Consider the following 18905-nt stretch of genomic DNA (forward strand, 5'->3'; position numbering starts at 1 on the left):
GTTGTCAGTGTTAATTTAAATGTAATATGTAGTTTATTTCAATGAACAAACTATTTAGATGTGGCCAGCTAATGTGACATTCAGGACAAATCGGAACATCCAGGTTGTACATTTTCTTAACCACGCCCCTTCAATGAATGCTTAATACTATAGTAACACTGTATACGATTATTATTCAATAGTGTACTACTAAGATAAGTTCTCAAAATTAATAGATCCTGCTCTCTCCTTGTCTATCACTTCCATTTCCCAATCTCTCTTCCCAGCTGTGCACAGGCAAGGGGGCTTTTTGTGTCAAGTATCCAATGCTCAGTTCATTCTCACAATAGTGTAAAATGTACTGTACTGCATTAATGTAAAATATATTTTCACTTGCAGCAGTGCAGGTAAAAATATATTGAACATTTTTATCCTCCCTCTGAACTTAGCAAATGTCAGCAGAGGATGCTACAAGGGCAAAATAATAGCATTGATCAACTACCCTGGGTTTATGAATTTCACCAGGTTAACAAGTGCAGTGTTTTTACTTTAGCAGCTGGTGCACCTTTATCTTGCACTTAATAGTGGGCATGATAGAAAAGTATAAAGTGAAATATAACATATACATTGTCTCAAAACAACAAAATTACCTTAACATATACTGTGAATTATAAACACAAAGTCCACTGAGAATCTTCAATCTCTTTGTCTCTCTAACTGTATTTACCATAATTATGTAACAGCCCACCTACAAATGCAGCTTTCTGCTGCTTCAACACACACCCCTCAGACACGCACACACATAAATCCTCCTCTTAAAAAGAGGCACTACTACGACTAGCTCTGACATCCAGCCAGCTTGCAGCACAAAGAGAAGGCAATGAGCAGCGGGGTGTGGTTTCCTACACTGGGGCTGGTGATCTGGCTATGTTGCCTGGGGCCAAGTCAGGGGGGAAAGATTCTGGTTGTGCCTGTGGATGGAAGCCACTGGCTTAGCATGGAGATACTAGTGAAGGAGCTCGTCCACAGGGGCCATGAGATCATAGTTCTGGTGCCTGAAACCAGCATGGTGATCCATGGCTCAGAGAACTACAAGATTGAGATCTACCCTGTGTCGTACACCAAAGATGAACTGGAAGAAAAATTCCACAAGATCAAGGAAGGAGTTTTCTTAAATGAGCCAGGAATCATGGATTTGTTCCAGAGCATACAGCGTTTTGTTGAGTTTACTTTAATCCAGGTGAATGGTTGTGAAAGACTGCTGAACAATCAGTCTCTAATGACCCAACTGCGGGGAGAGGGCTTCGATCTGGTGCTTACAGACCCCTTCCTTCCTTGTGGATCTATCCTGGCTCACACCTTTTCCATTCCAGCTGTTTACTTCCTGCGTGGACTTCCATGTGACCTAAATCTACAGGCTAACAAATGCCCTTCTCCTGTTTCCTACGTCCCTGTGTTCTTTTCTGATAACACAGGTGTTATGACCTTTCCCCAGAGAGTCAAAAACATGTTCATGTCCTTTTTGGGGTCTTTCATGTGCAAAATGATGTATCCTCACTTTGACGATCTGGTCAGCAGGCATTTTGGAGACATCACAACCTACAAGGATCTCATTAGTCATGGTGCTATCTGGCTTCTCAGATATGACTTTGCTTTTGAATGGCCCAGACCTATTCTGCCAAACATGTTTTTCATTGGAGGTTTGAACTGTGGAAAGAAAGCACCTCTTCCAGCAGTGAGTATTTAACAAACGCCAGAATAAACAAGCATGCATCACATATGGATTTGTTTAAAGAAACTCACAAATAGCGGCTTTGTGTTTAGTCAGGCTACGGTAAATCTTTTAATCTCTGATGTAAAATAAACTACACTGAAAATGAGAAAATCCCCAGCACAAATTATTTGGTTTTAAACTATAATGAAAGGAGTCAGTGGTAGTGATGATGGAAAAGAGAATAATTAGCTAGTCCTGATACACTGCAGTGTATTTCAATACACAGTCATAGTTAGATTAAAAAAAACAATTTTCTTAACTTGTTAAAGCTCCTCAAACCCAAAGTGATGAAAAATGCAGGTGATGCAGCTACAAAACATTTAATTATCATTTAACATCTAACTGTTAAATGATTTATGAAAACACAACAGATGAATTTAGATAAAGACCTTCTCTTTGTGCATTGTTTTGTATTAAATACCAAGTTAAAACAAATTACATAACTTTTTGCAACCTGCAAAATTTCACTGCTATACAACAGATAATGAAGAACTTACTGACCTACTATCATATTATAAAGGTTTTGGCTGCTTATTAGGATTTACATCGATTTTGCATAAAACATTATGAAAAAACAGGCATTTCTCTGTAATTTTTGTGTCTTTTCTAATGTTTGTGCAGGACTTGGAGGAATTTGTGGATGGCTCAGGAGACGATGGCTTCATTGTCTTTACTCTGGGCTCAATGGTTTCCAACCTGCCTGAAGAGAAGGCCAAACAATTCTTTGATGCCTTTCGGCAAATTCCGCAAAGGGTAACAACGATCTTAACAGATTAAAGCACTTTAATTAGAACAATGTCAGTTCAGTTCTATTTGTTTAACAGTTCTTGTTTTCTGATCAAACAAAAGGTAGTTATCATGTTTCTGTGGTGCAGCAAACATTTGTACATTAACCAGAGATTCCACCACTAGCTATATATGATTAAACCACAGAACTTTGTCCAGTCTCACATTGCTTTAGATAAAACAAATGTTATTTGTGTTTCAGGTTCTGTGGAGGTACACTGGAGTCCCACCTAAAGATGTTCCCAAAAATGTCAGACTCATGAAGTGGTTACCTCAGAATGATCTCCTAGGTGTGTTTACTTTTACCTAAAAATATCCTTTTGTCGATGCCATTGGTTTCTGGTGTATGGGAGAGTAATTGTGGCTTTTCCTATGCCATCAGCTCATCCCAAGGCTAAGGTGTTCATCACTCATGGAGGTACCCATGGCGTCTATGAGGGTATCTGTAATGCTGTGCCCATGTTGATGTTTCCCCTGTTTGGGGATCAGAGCGATAACGTATTTCGCATGGTGGTCCGGGGTGTTGCAGAGAAACTTGCTGCTCATGATGTGACAACTAAGAAAATATTGGATGCGCTAAAAAAACTCATTCATGATAAAAGGTAAGATAACTGGGTATAAATTCAGTATAAATTCATATAACACTCATATATATAAATTGGATATTACAGTACAAGATACAAGTGCAGTTCAGAAACCTACAAAATCTGGAGAAAATGATGGCATTTGTTGTTTATTGCAGAAGTTTCTATATTTAAATACGATACCTTTGAGTGTATTTGCTTAGAGTTAAAAGCAAAGTTTCTGAAATAACTTTTTTTGGTGTCTTTCTGCATCTTTGTTTGCAGATAAGAATGTTTGTAATGATTATTTTTTGAATAACTCTATAAATAGAATTATAATTATTGTATATGCCCTGTATATGTTATATTCGATTTTGTATATACAGTACCTTAAATATTTTATTACATACACTGTAGATTCTATTTATCATTCCTAATCATCCTGGTGAATTTCAATTGCTAGTATTTAATCTATTTATATTTACTTATATGTACTTATAAGTGTTATAGCTACTGATGGTGATGTTAGAGCTTTATTTACAAAACATCCTGTCATATATACAATGAAGCTGTATTTTCTTAATATATTTATTCTTTTACTGAGACGTCATGACATTAAGCATCTTTTCTTTAACAAAAAAATTGCTTCTCTCCAGCTACAAGGAGAAGATAGTAAAGCTGTCTCAGATACACCTGGACCGCCCTATCGAGCCTTTGGACTTGGCTGCTTTCTGGACAGAGTTTGTGATCAAACACAAAGGAGCTGTACATCTAAGAGTAGCTGCACATGACTTGAACTGGATTCAGTACCACAGTCTGGATGTCATTGGATTTTTACTCATCATTCTCCTAACTGTTGTGTGGGTGATGCTAAAATGCTGCTTGTTCTGCACCCGGAAGTGTTGCAGGAAGGGAGCTCCAAAGACAAAATCCGAATAGTGTTTGTTTAACCAACCCTATGTCCTTAAATGTATGTATCTATGCAAGTACACAACTGCAAACGTGATTCCTTTTCAATGGGCACATAATGAGTTGATGATTGGCTGCACAAAGAGCAGGACAATCACAAACACACAAACTGGAGTTTGATTCCTGAGTCCCGGGTTTTGTTAAATCAGGCTGTAGTATTACTAACAGATGACACCTGGTGGCTAAATGAATTTTGAAGACACAACAGTATATCAGAGCCAAGTTGTTGAACATTTGTCTTAAGAACAGCTTTTCTAAAAAAAAAGCAAAAGCACAATCTTCCAAACTAGGCGCTAAGACCAATGCGTGAAGTTATTTTGATGACGCCACACTAGATAAGAGGTGAAGATATTTAATATTTCTCATCTCTCAGCCAGTTCCATACATATAGACCAGTGTTTTTTGTTCTGCATGTGGAAAAGTTAGGTTGTAGGTAATTGTCTATCTTACTGTGATACTATCATTTGTGTTTTATCAACATTTTATGACCCATTGAACTGGAAACTTTGAGTCGGTAAACATGTTTACAATTTGAAGAAACTTGCAGTCTTGAATATTTCAGCAGAAAGCGAAACGTGATAGTTTACGGCCAGATCTTTATACATGGTCTGGTAACATTTATTGATATGTTTAGTATTTGCAACTACCTATTTATGTTACATGTCAACATTATACTTATTCTCATAAAAAATACAGTGCCGTTTGCAGTTTAGTTGTATAGCAACATCATTTTTTGGAGACAGAGTTGTTTTTAAAACGACATTTATTAGTTTTTTTTCTGTAATGAAGTGAAAAACAGCACTTGAAACACTGCAGGGGGATTTTATACTATGTACTGTAATGCATTGTCTGTTTATATCTCTGTGTGTGTGTGTGTGTGTGTGTGTGTGTGTGTGTGTGTGTGTGTGTGTGTGTGTGTGTGTGTGTGTAAAATCTTTGCCAAAGTGCCTTTACTACATTGTCTTAAGTGAAACACGGTGCTGCCAATGACTGGTGGTCGTCATCCTCTAAAAAACTAAGAGTAAATCAAATAAAATGTGTTTTTTAATCTCTCAATCATAAGTTGTGGATCAATGTTACTTGGTTAGTATCTAATTGATATATTTCTGAAGATTAACACACGGTCTGGCACATTATACTGCCAGAGTTTTCTTAGAACCGAGCTCCACGGACAACAAAACAAATCCTTTGGCGGCCATATTGGATGTCCACTGCTGTTGGCAGGTTCTATTTCTTAAAATAATGGCTAAATGGCAGTTGTTGTTACATAATTTTTCTCTAATGAGCACAAAAAGACGTATTACAACTGTGCAAATCAGCAGTTTGGTTGGTTTAGACACAAAGACATCAGTGTTAGGTCAGGTCAGAGGTCGGCACTTTGATTTAAAATAGTGTGGTTTTGTTCTAAACTAGTGGGTGACTGATTACAATATTTAACAGAAAGTTGTTTCACACTAAACTTGAACTCCTCTCTACTGTGGGAAAGTCCTTGGGTTTGTTGACCCACCCATCCTTGCACCCCAACCTTCTGCTGGCAAACGGGTTTGTGTGTCTAAATACAGGTTACAGTGCTATTTTTGACACAGCTGCTACATGTCACCCCCTCCAACTGCGTTAAAGTCGGTCGCTTGTTTCTGCTTTTTCTGCCCACAGAATACTGACAGTACATCTTAAACAAAGTCCATGCATGTGCCCATAATTGATAATACTGGTAGGATATTTTAATCTATTTCAAGTTGTCCCCTAACATATTCATTGTCTTATTTAGATAACCCCAGTAACTCCGGCCCTTATAAAAACATGATAAAAATTAACAATGACCCGTTTTGCTCTTGGAAAGGAAAGGAGCCATAAAAGCTGTTTCTTAAAAAGCAATAAATCACATCACTATCTAATTCAGTATGGAGAAACTTAAATGCACTGTGTACTAATGGGACATTGCTTGGAACATCTGAGTTGTAGTTGGTTGAACAGCAATCTAAATTTTAAAAAAAAATGCTAAAACATAAAAGCTAAATAGCTTAAAAGACAAGTAATAGTTGCTTTTTTAACTCAAGCATTCAAATATTTGTTATACATAACTTTATACTTTCTTCACATTGTCTTTAGTCATGGTTTCTTAACTACATCCTTCCAGTGAATGCATATTACAATAGAAACATTACTCAGCTACACCACAATACTATATCATTCTAAAGTAAAAGACGTCTTCACTGATACTGAACTTTCTTCTTTTGGGTCTAGTTTGAGTAGTACATGTGAATGAATGCCATTACAGTTCCCCCTGACTTCCTTACATTAAAACATGTCTCTACTTCTAGCAGAAAAATGCCTCCAGATGACATCAATTGGAGGAACCCTCAGTTCAGATTATGACATCTTGTTGCTGACACTATGGAGTTGGGAATCATGGTCAGGCTGCTTTTCCAGATTTCCATCAGATAACATCATCTGAACTCATAATGATGAAAAACTTTGCGTGATGTCATCTGGAGGAGTTTTTCAGCTAGAAGCAGAGAAATGTTTTAACATATGGTCAGACTGAAGTTTTAAAGCATTAATGTACATTTAAACCTTAACCTAAAGCCATAGAAAGCAATTTCAAAATGGATGAAGTTGCCCTTAACTAAGGTTAGCTCTCAAAATCGGTAGATCCTGTCCCCTGCTTGTACTCCCCCTCCATCTCTCCCATCTCTTGCTTCCTCTGCTGCCACTGTACTTGATTGTTTGAAGTTAGCTGTATAGCTAGCAGATAAAACTACTGCAGATCCATTCATTTGATTTATTAATTTAAATGAAGATATGAGACATGAGATAGATGAGATATACTTTTCTGACTTACTTATACTTTTCCATGCTGTCTTTTATACGTTATCTTAACAAAAATGTTTTAAATTAAACTGTTCGTCCAGCTTACAGTGACCAAGGAAGACTTGCCCATCCCTGTAATAACAAGGGGAGGGGATGATCTTTCCAGTCTCACTCCTAATTTAGTATAAATTGTTGGAAGTGACCAGCGTCAGTAAATCTTAACAAGTGCAATATTTTTGCCAATAGAAAAATTATAAATTGAAAAACGACAAATAGATTGTCCCGAAAGAAAAATATTACCTGATCACATACTCTGAATTATAAACACAAAGTCCACTGAGAATCTTTAATCTCTCTGTCTCTCTCACTTTATTTACCATTATTATGCAACAGCCCACCTACAAATGCAGCTTCCTGCAACTTCAACACACACCCCTCCTGATACGCACACACATAAATCCACCTCTTAAAAAGAAGCACTACTATGAGTAGCTCTGACATCCAGCCAGCTTGCAGCACAAAGAGAAGGAAATGAGCAGCGGGGTTTGGTTTCCTACACTGGGGCTGGTGATCTGGCTATGTTGCCTGGGGCCAAGTCAGGAGGGAAAGATTCTGGTTGTGCCTGTGGATGGAAGCCACTGGCTTAGCATGAAGATACTAGTGAAGGAGCTCGTCCACAGGGGCCATGAGATCTTGGTTCTGGTGCCTGAAACCAGCATGGTGATCCATGGCTCAGAGAACTACAAGACTGAGATCTACACTCTAGCATACACCAAAGATGAACTTGAAGAAAAATTTAACAAGATGAGGGACGAAGTCTTCCAAAGAGCACCAGGAATCATGGATTTGTTTCAGAGCGTGCAGCGTTTTGTTGACCTTACTTTAATCCAGATGAATGGTTGTGAAAGACTGCTGAACAATCAGTCTCTAATGACCCGACTGAGGGGAGAGGGCTTCGATCTGGTGCTTACAGACCCCTTCCTTCCCTGTGGATCCATCCTGGCTCACACCTTTTCCATTCCAGCTGTTTACTTCCTGCGTGGACTTCCATGTGGGCTGCATCTACAGGCTAACCAATGTCCCTCTCCTGTTTCCTACGTCCCTCTGTTCTCTTCTGATAACACAGGTGTTATGACCTTTCCCCAGAGAGTCAAAAACATGTTCATGTTTTTTATGCAGCGCTATCTATGCAAAATGATTTATGCCCACTTTGATGATCTGGTCAGCAGGTATTTAGGAGACATCACAACCTACAAGGATCTCATTAGTCATGGTGCTATCTGGCTCATCAGAGATGACTTTGCTTTTGAATGGCCCAGACCTCTTCTGCCAAACATGTTTTTTGTTGGAGGTATCAACTGCGCAAAGAAAGCACCTCTTCCACCAGTGAGTATTTCAAGAATGCCAGAATAAGGAAGCATGCAAAATATAAATGCTTAATATAAACTCTTAAGTAAAAGTCATATTATTAACTCAGCGTAGATTATTTAAGAGCTCATTGTTACCAATGACTAGAATAAATAAGTGAATAAAGTTAGCTGTTGCATGAGACTCTGAATCCAGACACCCAAGGTGTCACATACTGACACTCTGTCAAAGCCTATGATGTCTCATGAATACCCACATGGGACCCTTTTGCTTCAGCAGCTGACAAACAGGGATTGACTTTCTCAGATTAGTTAGAAGGACGAGCCTCAGAAGTAAATCTCTTTGTTCTGCTGCAACTGCTACATTTTGAGATTTACACATTTCGTGAGCTAATTTTGGTTTCTGCTTAAACCTTCTTGCAGGACTTGGAGAAATTTGTGAATGGCTCAGGAGAAGATGGCTTTATTGTCTTTACTCTGGGCTCAATGGTTTCCAACATGCCTGAGGAGAAGGCCAAACAATTCTTTGATGCCTTTCGGCAAATTCCTCAAAGGGTAACAATGATCTTAACAGATTAAGTCAACTTACCTAGATCAGGGGTGTCCAGACTTTTATTAATTGGCTTTTAAAACTTGAGAATGAGAAAATAGCCAAATGTGCCACTTGACATGCTTTTGAACCATAATAGCATGGTAGCTGTAACAATTTGGCTGACAACAATTAAGTTAAAAACATGTTCAGTGTTTTTAAATTAAATGTGTCGGGAGTAACAGATTGTCAGTTTTAAAGCAAACTGTTTTGACGCATTACAACAACATTGATTAAGAACTAATCTTACATCAGTACATAAAGTGCTGTAAGTACAAGGAGATAGTCATAATCATTGACTTTTAACTCTTATTAGCGGCTGTTACAAAAGAAGAAGAGGACGGCTACCTATAAAATCAGTGTGGGCAGTGTTCAGTTTTTAACATGGAGCTGATTGGAAAGTCCAGTACTGTACTGGACCCTTACTGTTTTACAGTACTGCAAACCCACTCAGGTTATTTTTGACTACAGTCACATTTGATCTTTCAGTTACTTAATTTAAATATCTGAAACACCCAGAAACCAGGATTTGTGAATTTGACATTACTAAAGGACAGGTAGCATAACAATACTGACATGCAACATTTACACTGTATATATATAATGAGAATATGAGGAATGTGGAGACCTGGTGTTTGTGCACTTCCATCCTTATTTCCGTCCACATTATTCCAGCTAAGAGTCTGACAATTACTTCTAACGTTTTTTTGTATAATTGTTAGATTTACAGTTCAGCTTGGTCATTTATGTTACATCCCAAGTGTGGCTGGTTGTACTGCATTGTGGAGCCATTTTTCTTCATTCAGTTAAGATCTATATATAAGATCAACACCTATATTTGGTGTGATGTGCTGCATGCAATTAATTAAAGTAAGCAATCTGGTAGGGTGTGTTTAAGAGTAGGCCATGGCCACAGTGGGCCCCCTTATATTTCAAGAGACAAATTGAGACCTTTATCAGACATAGTGCCTCTTGATTTTTGTGTTTTTTTTAGATAAAGCATTAACCTTATCAAAGATCTTTGAGACACAGCAAACATTTAAACATTAAACACAGATTTTATCGATTCGTTTGAACGCCTACTCTAACTAAAGCCATAATCAGGTTGGACCATAGAACTTTGACCCTGTAAAGATATCAAACTCAGTTTAATATTTAAACAGTCAGCATATCAAATTTAAAGACAAGCACGTGTCATTTGTGTTTCAGGTTCTTTGGAGGTACACTGGAGTCCCACCTAAAGATGTTCCAAAAAATGTCAGACTCATGAAGTGGTTACCTCAGAATGATCTCCTAGGTGTGTTAAGTTTGACCTAAAACTGCATTTTGTGCCACTTCTATTGGGTTGTGGTGATTAGGAGTGTAATTCTATGCCAATTCTATGCCATCAGCCCATCCCAAGGCTAAGGTGTTCATCACTCATGGAGGTACTCATGGCGTCTATGAGGGCATCTGTAATGCTGTGCCCATGTTTATATTTTCGCTGTTTGCGGATCAGCACGAAAATGCACATCGCATGGTGACCCGCGGCGTTGCAAAGACGGTCACTATTCATGATGTGACAACTGAAAGAATAGTGGATGCACTAAACAAACTTATTCATGATAAAAGGTAAGACCCATAGATAAATATTTAACAATTTACGGTTGTTTAAAAAGTAATAATATTCACCAACGAAGTAAACAATACAAACTAAGCATGTGGAGTAAAGAAAATCACAGAAAGTGAAAAAAACACTGTAGAAAGTGACATTTGCTGTTAAGTGTTGATTTTTACATTTTAAAATATTTACATTTTTGTCCCTGTAAATCTTCTCAACTTTTTGCAAATTGGGTTGTAACAAAAAATTGCTTCTCTCCAGCTACAAGGAGAAGATAGTAAAGCTGTCTCAGATACACCTGGACCGCCCTATCGAGCCTTTGGACTTGGCTGCTTTCTGGACAGAGTTTGTGATCAAACACAAAGGAGCTGCACATCTAAGAGTAGCTGCACATGACTTGAACTGGATTCAGTACCACAGTCTGGATGTCATAGGAATTTTACTCATCATTCTCCTAACTGTTGTGTGGGTGATGCTAAAATGCTGCTTGTTCTGCACCCGGAAGTGTTGCAGGAAGGGAGCTCCAAAGACAAAATCCGAATAGTGTTTGTTTAACCAACCGTATGTCCTTAAATGTATGTATCTATGCAACTACACAACTGCAAACATGATTCCTTTTCAAAGGGCACATAATGATTTGATGATTATGCATTATTATAAATTTTTCAATGTATTCTTTGAGTGGATGAAGGGCTGCATTTAATAATGGAAAGGGAGTTGGTGGCTGCACAAAGAGCAGGACAATCACAAACACACAAACCAGAGTTTGATTCCAGAGTCCAGGGTTTTGTTAAATCAGGCTGTAGTATTACTAACAGATGACACCTGGTGGCTAAATGAATTTTGAAGACACAACAGTATATCAGAGCCAAGTTGTTGAACATTTTTATCAACTTTTCTAAAAAAAATAAAAAAAATAAATGCAAAATCTTCCAAACTAAGCGCTAAGACCAATGCCTGAAGTTATTTTGATGACACCACACTACATAAGAGTGAAGATATTTAATATTTCTCATCTCTCAGCCAGTTCATACATATAGACCAGTGTTTTTTGTTCTGCATGTGGAAAAGTTAGTTTGTAGGTAATTGTCTATCTTATTATGATACTATCATTTGTGTTTTATCAACATTATGACCTACTGAACTGGAAAGGTTGTGTGTGTCTGTGTAAAATCTTTGCCAAAGTGCCTTTACTACATTGTCTTAAGTGAAACACGGTGCTGGCAATGACTGGTGGTGGTCATCCTCTAAAAAACTAAGAGTAAATCAGATAAAATGTGTTTTTTAATCTCTCAGTCATAAGTTGTGGATCAATGTTACTTGGTTAGTATCTAATTGATACATTTCTAAAGATTAACACTGTCACAGTTTTGGTTAAAGGGTGGACCCAAGAGAGGAGACAATGCGAGGGGTTGCAAATAACGAGGGACTTTATTGACAGAAGTAAATCATTAACAGAAGTCGCTCCTAACAGGAGGGTACTAGGAACCGGATACAGAACAAAGAAGACTCAGACTAACTAAAGGGACCAGAACATGAGGGGGATAAACTTAAACTCGCTCCTGAGAGGAGAACACAAAGGAAAAAAACCCAGGAATCAAACATGAAACACGCAGATAACTAAACTGAATCATGAACTGAGCGAACCAAAACCTCGGACAGGGATCTGAAGCCTATAATAAATCTGAATGGATAGACAGGGAAAGCTTAAAGAAACTAACAAGCAGGCAATGCGACGGCGACAAGGATCTGGCAGGGGAGTGAGGGGAAGACTGAACTTAAATAGAGGAGGGAGGGAACAGGTGCAAACCATCAGGGGACAAACGAAAGCAAAGCTGGGGAAAAGAACCAAGGCAACCAAGGAAGTAGGGAGAAGGGCCACAAAATAAAATTCCACAGACAGGAAGTGCAGAGAGATCTTGACAAACACAAGGTCTGGCACATTATACTGCCAGAGTTTTCTTAGAACCGAGCTCCACGAACAACAAAACAAATCCTTTGGCAGCCATATTGGATGTCCACTGCTGTTGGCAGGTTTTATTTCTTAAAATAGAGGCTAAATGGCAGGTGTTGTTACATAATTTCTTCACTAATGAGCAAAAAAGCCATATTACAACTGTGCAAATCAGCAGTTTGGTTTGTTTAGAGACAAAGACATCAGTGTTAGGTCAGGTCAGAGGTCGGCACTTATTAAACATGGTTAAGGTAATTTAAAATAGTGTGGTTTTACAATATTTACCGGAAAGTTGTTTCACACTAAACTGGAACTCCTCTCTACTGTGGGAAAGTCCTTGGGTTTGTTGACCCACCCATCCTTGCACCCCAACCTTCTGCTGGCAAACGGGTTTGTGTGTCTAAATACAGGTTACAGTGCTATTTTTGACACAGCTGCTACATGTCACCCCCTCCAACTGCGTTAAAGTCGGTCGCTTGTTTCTGCTTTTTCTGCCCACAGAATTCTGACAGTACATCTTAAACAAAGTCCATGCATGTGCCCATAATTGATAATACTGGTAGGATATTTTAATCTATTTCAAGTTGTCCCCTAACATATTCATTGTCTTATTTAGATAACTCCGGTAACTCCGGCCCTTATAAAAACATGATAAAAATTAACAATGACCCGTTTTGCTCTTGGAAAGAAAAGGAGCCATAAAAGCAATAAATGACATCACTATCTAATTCAGTATGGAGAAACTTAAATGCTCTGTGTACTAATGGGACATTGCTTGGAACATCTGAGTTGTAGTTGGTTGAACAGAAACCAAAACTTTTAAAAAAATGTTAAAACATAAAAGCTAAATAGCTTAAAAGACAAGTAATAGTTGCTTTTGTAACTCAAACATTCAAATATTTGTTATACATGACTTTCTATTTTGTTTACATTGTCTTTAGTCATAGTTTCTTAGCTACATTCCTCCAATAAATGCATATTACAATGGAAACATTACTCAGCTACACCACAATACTATATCATTCTAAAGTAAAAGACGTCTTCACTGATACTGAACTTTCTTCTTTTGGGTCTAGTTTAAGTAGTACATGTGAATGAATGCCATTACAGTTCCCCCTGACTTCCTTACATTAAAACATGTCTCTACTTCTAGCACAAAAATGCCTCCAGATGACATCAATTGGAGGAACCCTAAGTTCAGATTATGACATCTTGTTGCTCACACTATGGAGTTTGGAATCATGGTCAGGCTGCTTTTCCAGAGTTCAATCAGATAACATCATCTGAACTCCTAATGTGGTGTCATCTGGAGGAGTTTTTCAGCTAGAAGCAGAGAAATGTTTTAACATATGGAAGTCAGAGGGAAGTTTTAAAGCATTAATGTACATTTACACCTTAACCTAAAGCCATAGAAAGCAATTTCAAAAGGGATGAAGTTGCCCTTAACTAAGGTTAGCTCTCAAAATCGGTAGATCCTGACCCCTGCTTGTCCTCCCCTTCCATCTCTCCCATCTCTCGCTTCCTCTGCTGCCACTGTACTTGATTGTTTGAAGTTAGCTGTACCCATAATTAAATGGGTTTGTGATCACAGTTTCTTTAGCACATGTTTTCTGTTTTTAGAAAAATCAAAGATTTGCTCATTTAAAGAATAAAGATTTACCACCAGGTGTCATCAAAGTCATTAAATTAATATTTCCATGGAGCTCACAGTGTGTGTTTTTGTAACAGATTATAACATAGAAACTATTTGACTTAACTGCTAAGTAATCGACTAAAGAAGTCTCTTGACTTGCTGCACAGATGAACTGCCAGTGTAAACACTGCCATTATTAAGAAGCTATAGCAGATAAAACTACTGCAGATCCATTCATTTGATTTATTAATTTAAATGAAGATATGAGATAGATGAGGTATAATTTTCTGACTTACTTATACTTTTCCGTGCTGTCCTTTATATGTTATCTTAAAAAGTATAAATTGAAAAACGACAAATAGATTGTCTTATTGTCTGCTTGACTGAAAGAACAAGATTACCCGATCACATATTGTGAATTATAAACACAAAGTCCACTGAGAATCTCTCTGTCTCTCTCACTTTATTTACCTTTATTATGCAACAGCCCACCTACAAATGCAGCTTCCTGCAGCTTCAACACACACCCCTCCTGATACGCACACACATAAATTCACCTCTTAAAAAGAGGCACTACTACGACTAGCTCTGACATCCAGCCAGCTTGCAGCACAAAGAGAAGGCAATGAGCAGCGGGGTGTGGTTTCCTACACTGGGGCTGGTGATCTGGCTATGTTGCCTGGGGCCAAGTCAGGAGGGAAAGATTCTGGTTGTGCCTGTGGATGGAAGCCACTGGCTTAGCATGAAGATACTAGTGAAGGAGCTCGTCCACAGGGGCCATGAGATCTTGGTTCTGGTGCCTGAAACCAGCTTGGTGATCCATGGCTCAGAGAACTACAAGACTGAGATCTACCCTGTGTCATACACCAAAGATGAACTGGAAGAAAAATTCCACAAGATCAAGGAAAAAGTTTTCTTAAATGAGCCAGGAATCATGGATTTGCTTCAGAGCATACAGCGTTTTGTTGAGTTTACTTTAATCCAGGTGAATGGTTGTGAAAGACTGCTGAATAATCAGTCTCTAATGACCAGACTGAGGGGAGAGGGCTTCGATCTGGTGCTTACAGACCCCTTCCTTCCCTGTGGATCCATCCTGGCTCACACCTTTTCCATTCCAGCTGTTTACTTCCTGCGTGGACTTCCATGTGAACTACATCTACGTGCTAACAAATGCCCTTCTCCTGTTTCCTACGTCCCTGCGTTCTTTTCTGATAACACAGGTGTTATGACCTTTCCCCAGAGAGTCAAAAACATGTTCATGTCCTTTGTGGGGTCTTTAATGTGCAAAATTATGTATCCTCACTTTGACGATCTGGTCAGCAGGCATTTTGGAGACATCACAACCTACAAGGATCTCATTAGTCATGGTGCTATCTGGCTTCTCAGATTTGACTTTGCTTTTGAATGGCCCAGACCTATTCTGCCAAACATGTTTTTCATTGGAGGTTTGAACTGTGGAAAGAAAGCACCTCTCTCAGCAGTGAGTATTTAACAAACGCCAGAAAAAATAAACTACACTGAAAATGAGAAAATCCCCAGCACAAATTAATGGTTTTAAACTATAATGAATGGAGTCAGTGGTAGTGATGATGGAAAAGAGAATAATTAGGTAGTCCTGATACACTGCAGTGTATTTCAATACACAGTCATAGTTAGATTAAAAAAAACAATTTTCTTAACTTGTTAAAGCTCCTCAAACCCAAAGTGATGAAAAATGCAGGTGATGCAGCTACAAAATATTTAATTAGATATTTTATTGAATTCTCAAAAGACAGAAAATACATTTTACTGTGCAGTATGTTTTGGCCCAGTCAGCAACATCTAACTGTTAAATGATTTATGAAAACACAACAGATGAATTTAGATAAAGAACTTTTCTTTGTGCATTGTTTTGTATTAAATACCAAGTTAAAACAAATTACATAACTTTTTGCAACCTGCAAAATTTCACTGCTATACAAAAGATAATGAAGAACTTACTGACCTACTATCATATTATAAAGGTTTTGGCTGCTTATTAGGATTTACATAGATTTAGCATAAAACATTATGAAAAAACAGGCATTTCTCTGTAATTTTTGTGTCTTCTCCAACGTTCGTGCAGGACTTGGAGGAATTTGTGGATGGCTCAGGAGACGATGGCTTCATTGTCTTTACTCTGGGCTCAATGGTTTCCAACATGCCTGAGGAGAAGGCCAAACAATTCTTTGATGCCTTTCGGCAAATTCCGCAAAGGGTAACAACGATATTAACAGATTAAAGCACTTAACTTAAAACAATGTCAGTTCAGTTCTATTTGTTTAACAGTTCTTGTTGTCTGATCAAACAAAAGCTAGTTGACATGTTTCTGTGGTGCAGCAAACATTTGTACATTAACCAGAGATTCCACCACTAGCTATATATGATTAAACCACAAAACTTTGTCCAGTCTCACATTGCTTTAGATAAAACAAATGTTATTTGTGTTGCAGGTTCTGTGGAGGTACACTGGAGTCCCACCTAAAGATGTTCCCAAAAATGTCAGACTCATGAAGTGGTTACCTCAGAATGATCTCCTAGGTGTGTTTACTTTTACCTAAAAATATACTTTGTGTCAATGCCATTGGTTTCTGGTGTATGGGAGAGTAATTGTGGCTTTTCCTATGCCATCAGCTCATCCCAAGGCTAAGGTGTTCATCACTCATGGAGGTACCCATGGCGTCTATGAGGGTATCTGTAATGCTGTGCCCATGTTGATGTTTCCCCTGTTTGGGGATCAGAGCGATAACGTATTTCGCATGGTGGTCCGGGGTGTTGCAGAGAAACTTGCTGCTCATGATGTCACAACTAAGAAAATATTGGATGCGCTAAACGAACTCATTCATGATAAAAGGTAAGATAACTGGGTATAAATTTAGTATAAATTCATATAACACTCAGTCGTATATATAAATTGGATATTACAGTACAAGATACAAGTGCAGTTCAGAAACCTACAAAATCTGGAGAAAACGATGGCATTTGTTGTTTATTGCGGAAGTTTCTATATTTAAATACGATACCTTTGAGTGTATTTGCTTAGAGTTAAAAGCAAAGTTTCTGAAATAACTTTTTTTTGGTGTGTCTTTCTGCATCTTTGTTTGTAGATAAGAATGTTTGTAATGATCATTTTTTGAATAACTCTATAAATAGAATTATAATTATTGTATATGCCCTGTATATGTTATATTCGATTTTGTATATACAGTACCCTAAATATTTTACTACAAACACTGTAGATTCTATTTATCATTCCTAATCATCCTGGTGAATTTCAATTGCTAGTATTTAATCTATTTATATTTACTTATATGTACTTATAAGTGTTATAGCTACTGATGGTGATGTTAGAGCTTTATTTACAAAACATCCTGTCATATATACAATGAAGCTGTATTTTCTTAATATATTTATTCTTTTACTGAGACGTCATGACATTAAGCATCTTTTCTTTAACAAAAAAATTGCTTCTCTCCAGCTACAAGGAGAAGATAGTAAAGCTGTCTCAGATACACCTGGACCGCCCTATCGAGCCTTTGGACTTGGCTGCTTTCTGGACAGAGTTTGTGATCAAACACAAAGGAGCTGCACATCTAAGAGTAGCTGCACATGACTTGAACTGGATTCAGTACCACAGTCTGGATGTCATTGGATTTTTACTCATCATTCTCCTAACTGTTGTGTGGGTGATGCTAAAATGCTGCTTGTTCTGCTCCCGGAAGTGTTGCAGGAAGGGAGCTCCAAAGACAAAATCAGAATAGTGTTTGTTTAACCAACCGTATGTCCTTAAATGTTTGTATCTATGCAACTATACCAATGCAAACATGATTCCTTTTGAAGGGGCACATAATGAGTTGATGATTATGCATTATTATAGATTTTTCAATGTATTCTTTGAGTGGATGAAGGGCTGCATTTAATAATGGAAAGGGAGTTGGTGGCTGCACAAAGAGCAGGACAATCACAAACACACAAACCAGAGTTTGATTCCAGAGTCCAGGGTTTTGTTAAATCAGGCTGTAGTATTACCAACAGATGACCCCTGGGGTGGCTAAATGAATTTTGATGACACAATAGTATATCAGAGCCAAGTTGTTGAAAATTTGTCTCAACTTTTCCCCCATTTTATACTATGTACTGTAATGCATTGTCTGTTTGTGTGTGTGTGTGTGTGTGTAAAATCTTTGCCAAAGTGCCTTTACTACATTGTCTTAAGTGAAACACGGTGCTGGCAATGACTGGTGGTGGTCATCCTCTAAAAAACTAAGAGTAAATCAGATAAAATGTGTTTTTTAATCTCTCAGTCATAAGTTGTGGATCAATGTTACTTGGTTAGTATCTAATGATATATTTCTTAAGATTAACACACGGTCTGGCACATTATACTGCCAGAGTTTTCTTTTAACCGAGCACAACTAATTCTTCACTAATGAGCAAAAAAGCCATATTACAACTGTGCAAATCAGCAGTTTGGTTTGTTTAGAGACAAAGACATCAGTGTTAGGTCAGGTCAGAGGTCGGCACTTATTAAACATGGTTAAGGTAATTTAAAATAGTGTGGTTTTACAATATTTACCGGAAAGTTGTTTCACACTAAACTGGAACTCCTCTCTACTGTGGGAAAGTCCTTGGGTTTGTTGACCCACCCATCCTTGCACCCCAACCTTCTGCTGGCAAACGGGTTTGTGTGTCTAAATACAGGTTACAGTGCTATTTTTGACACAGCTGCTACATGTCACCCCCTCCTACTACGTTAAAGTCGGTCGCTTGTTTCTGCTTTTTCTGCCCACAGACTACTGACAGTACATCTTAAACAAAGTCCATGCATGTGCCCATAATTGATAATACTGGTAGGATATTTT

General features: G+C 38.0%; 3 protein-coding genes across 4 annotated transcripts; all 3 read left to right on the forward strand.

Annotated features, from left to right (window-relative positions):
- Positions 1–800: 800 nt before the first annotated feature.
- On the forward strand, positions 801–5127 carry LOC137133623 (UDP-glucuronosyltransferase-like). The gene is made up of 5 exons (XM_067517418.1): positions 801–1714; positions 2375–2506; positions 2742–2829; positions 2922–3141; positions 3759–5127. The coding sequence occupies exons 1-5, from the start codon at positions 860–862 to the stop codon at positions 4039–4041; spliced, it is 1578 nt and encodes a 525-aa protein (XP_067373519.1). The 5' UTR covers positions 801–859; the 3' UTR covers positions 4042–5127.
- Positions 5128–7311: 2184 nt separating this feature from the next.
- On the forward strand, positions 7312–11733 carry LOC137133624 (UDP-glucuronosyltransferase-like). 2 transcript variants are annotated; one of them, XM_067517419.1, is made up of 5 exons: positions 7313–8268; positions 8673–8804; positions 10048–10135; positions 10230–10449; positions 10700–11733. In XM_067517419.1, the coding sequence occupies exons 1-5, from the start codon at positions 7414–7416 to the stop codon at positions 10980–10982; spliced, it is 1578 nt and encodes a 525-aa protein (XP_067373520.1). In that variant the 5' UTR covers positions 7313–7413; the 3' UTR covers positions 10983–11733. The 2 variants fall into 2 exon arrangements, with proteins under 2 accessions (XP_067373521.1, XP_067373520.1); XM_067517420.1 differs by lacking the exon at positions 8673–8804 and having other exon boundaries at positions 7312–8268.
- A 2816-nt stretch (positions 11734–14549) lies between these two features.
- Positions 14550–18346, forward strand: LOC137133626 (UDP-glucuronosyltransferase-like). The gene is made up of 5 exons (XM_067517423.1): positions 14550–15505; positions 16130–16261; positions 16497–16584; positions 16678–16897; positions 17522–18346. Exons 1-5 carry the CDS (start codon positions 14651–14653, stop codon positions 17802–17804), a joined length of 1578 nt encoding a protein of 525 aa, XP_067373524.1. The 5' UTR covers positions 14550–14650; the 3' UTR covers positions 17805–18346.
- The last annotated feature ends 559 nt before the right edge of the window (positions 18347–18905 follow it).

Source organism: Channa argus, chromosome 9 (assembly GCF_033026475.1).
Source record: "Channa argus isolate prfri chromosome 9, Channa argus male v1.0, whole genome shotgun sequence".
Classification (NCBI taxonomy): Eukaryota; Metazoa; Chordata; class Actinopteri; order Anabantiformes; family Channidae; genus Channa; species Channa argus.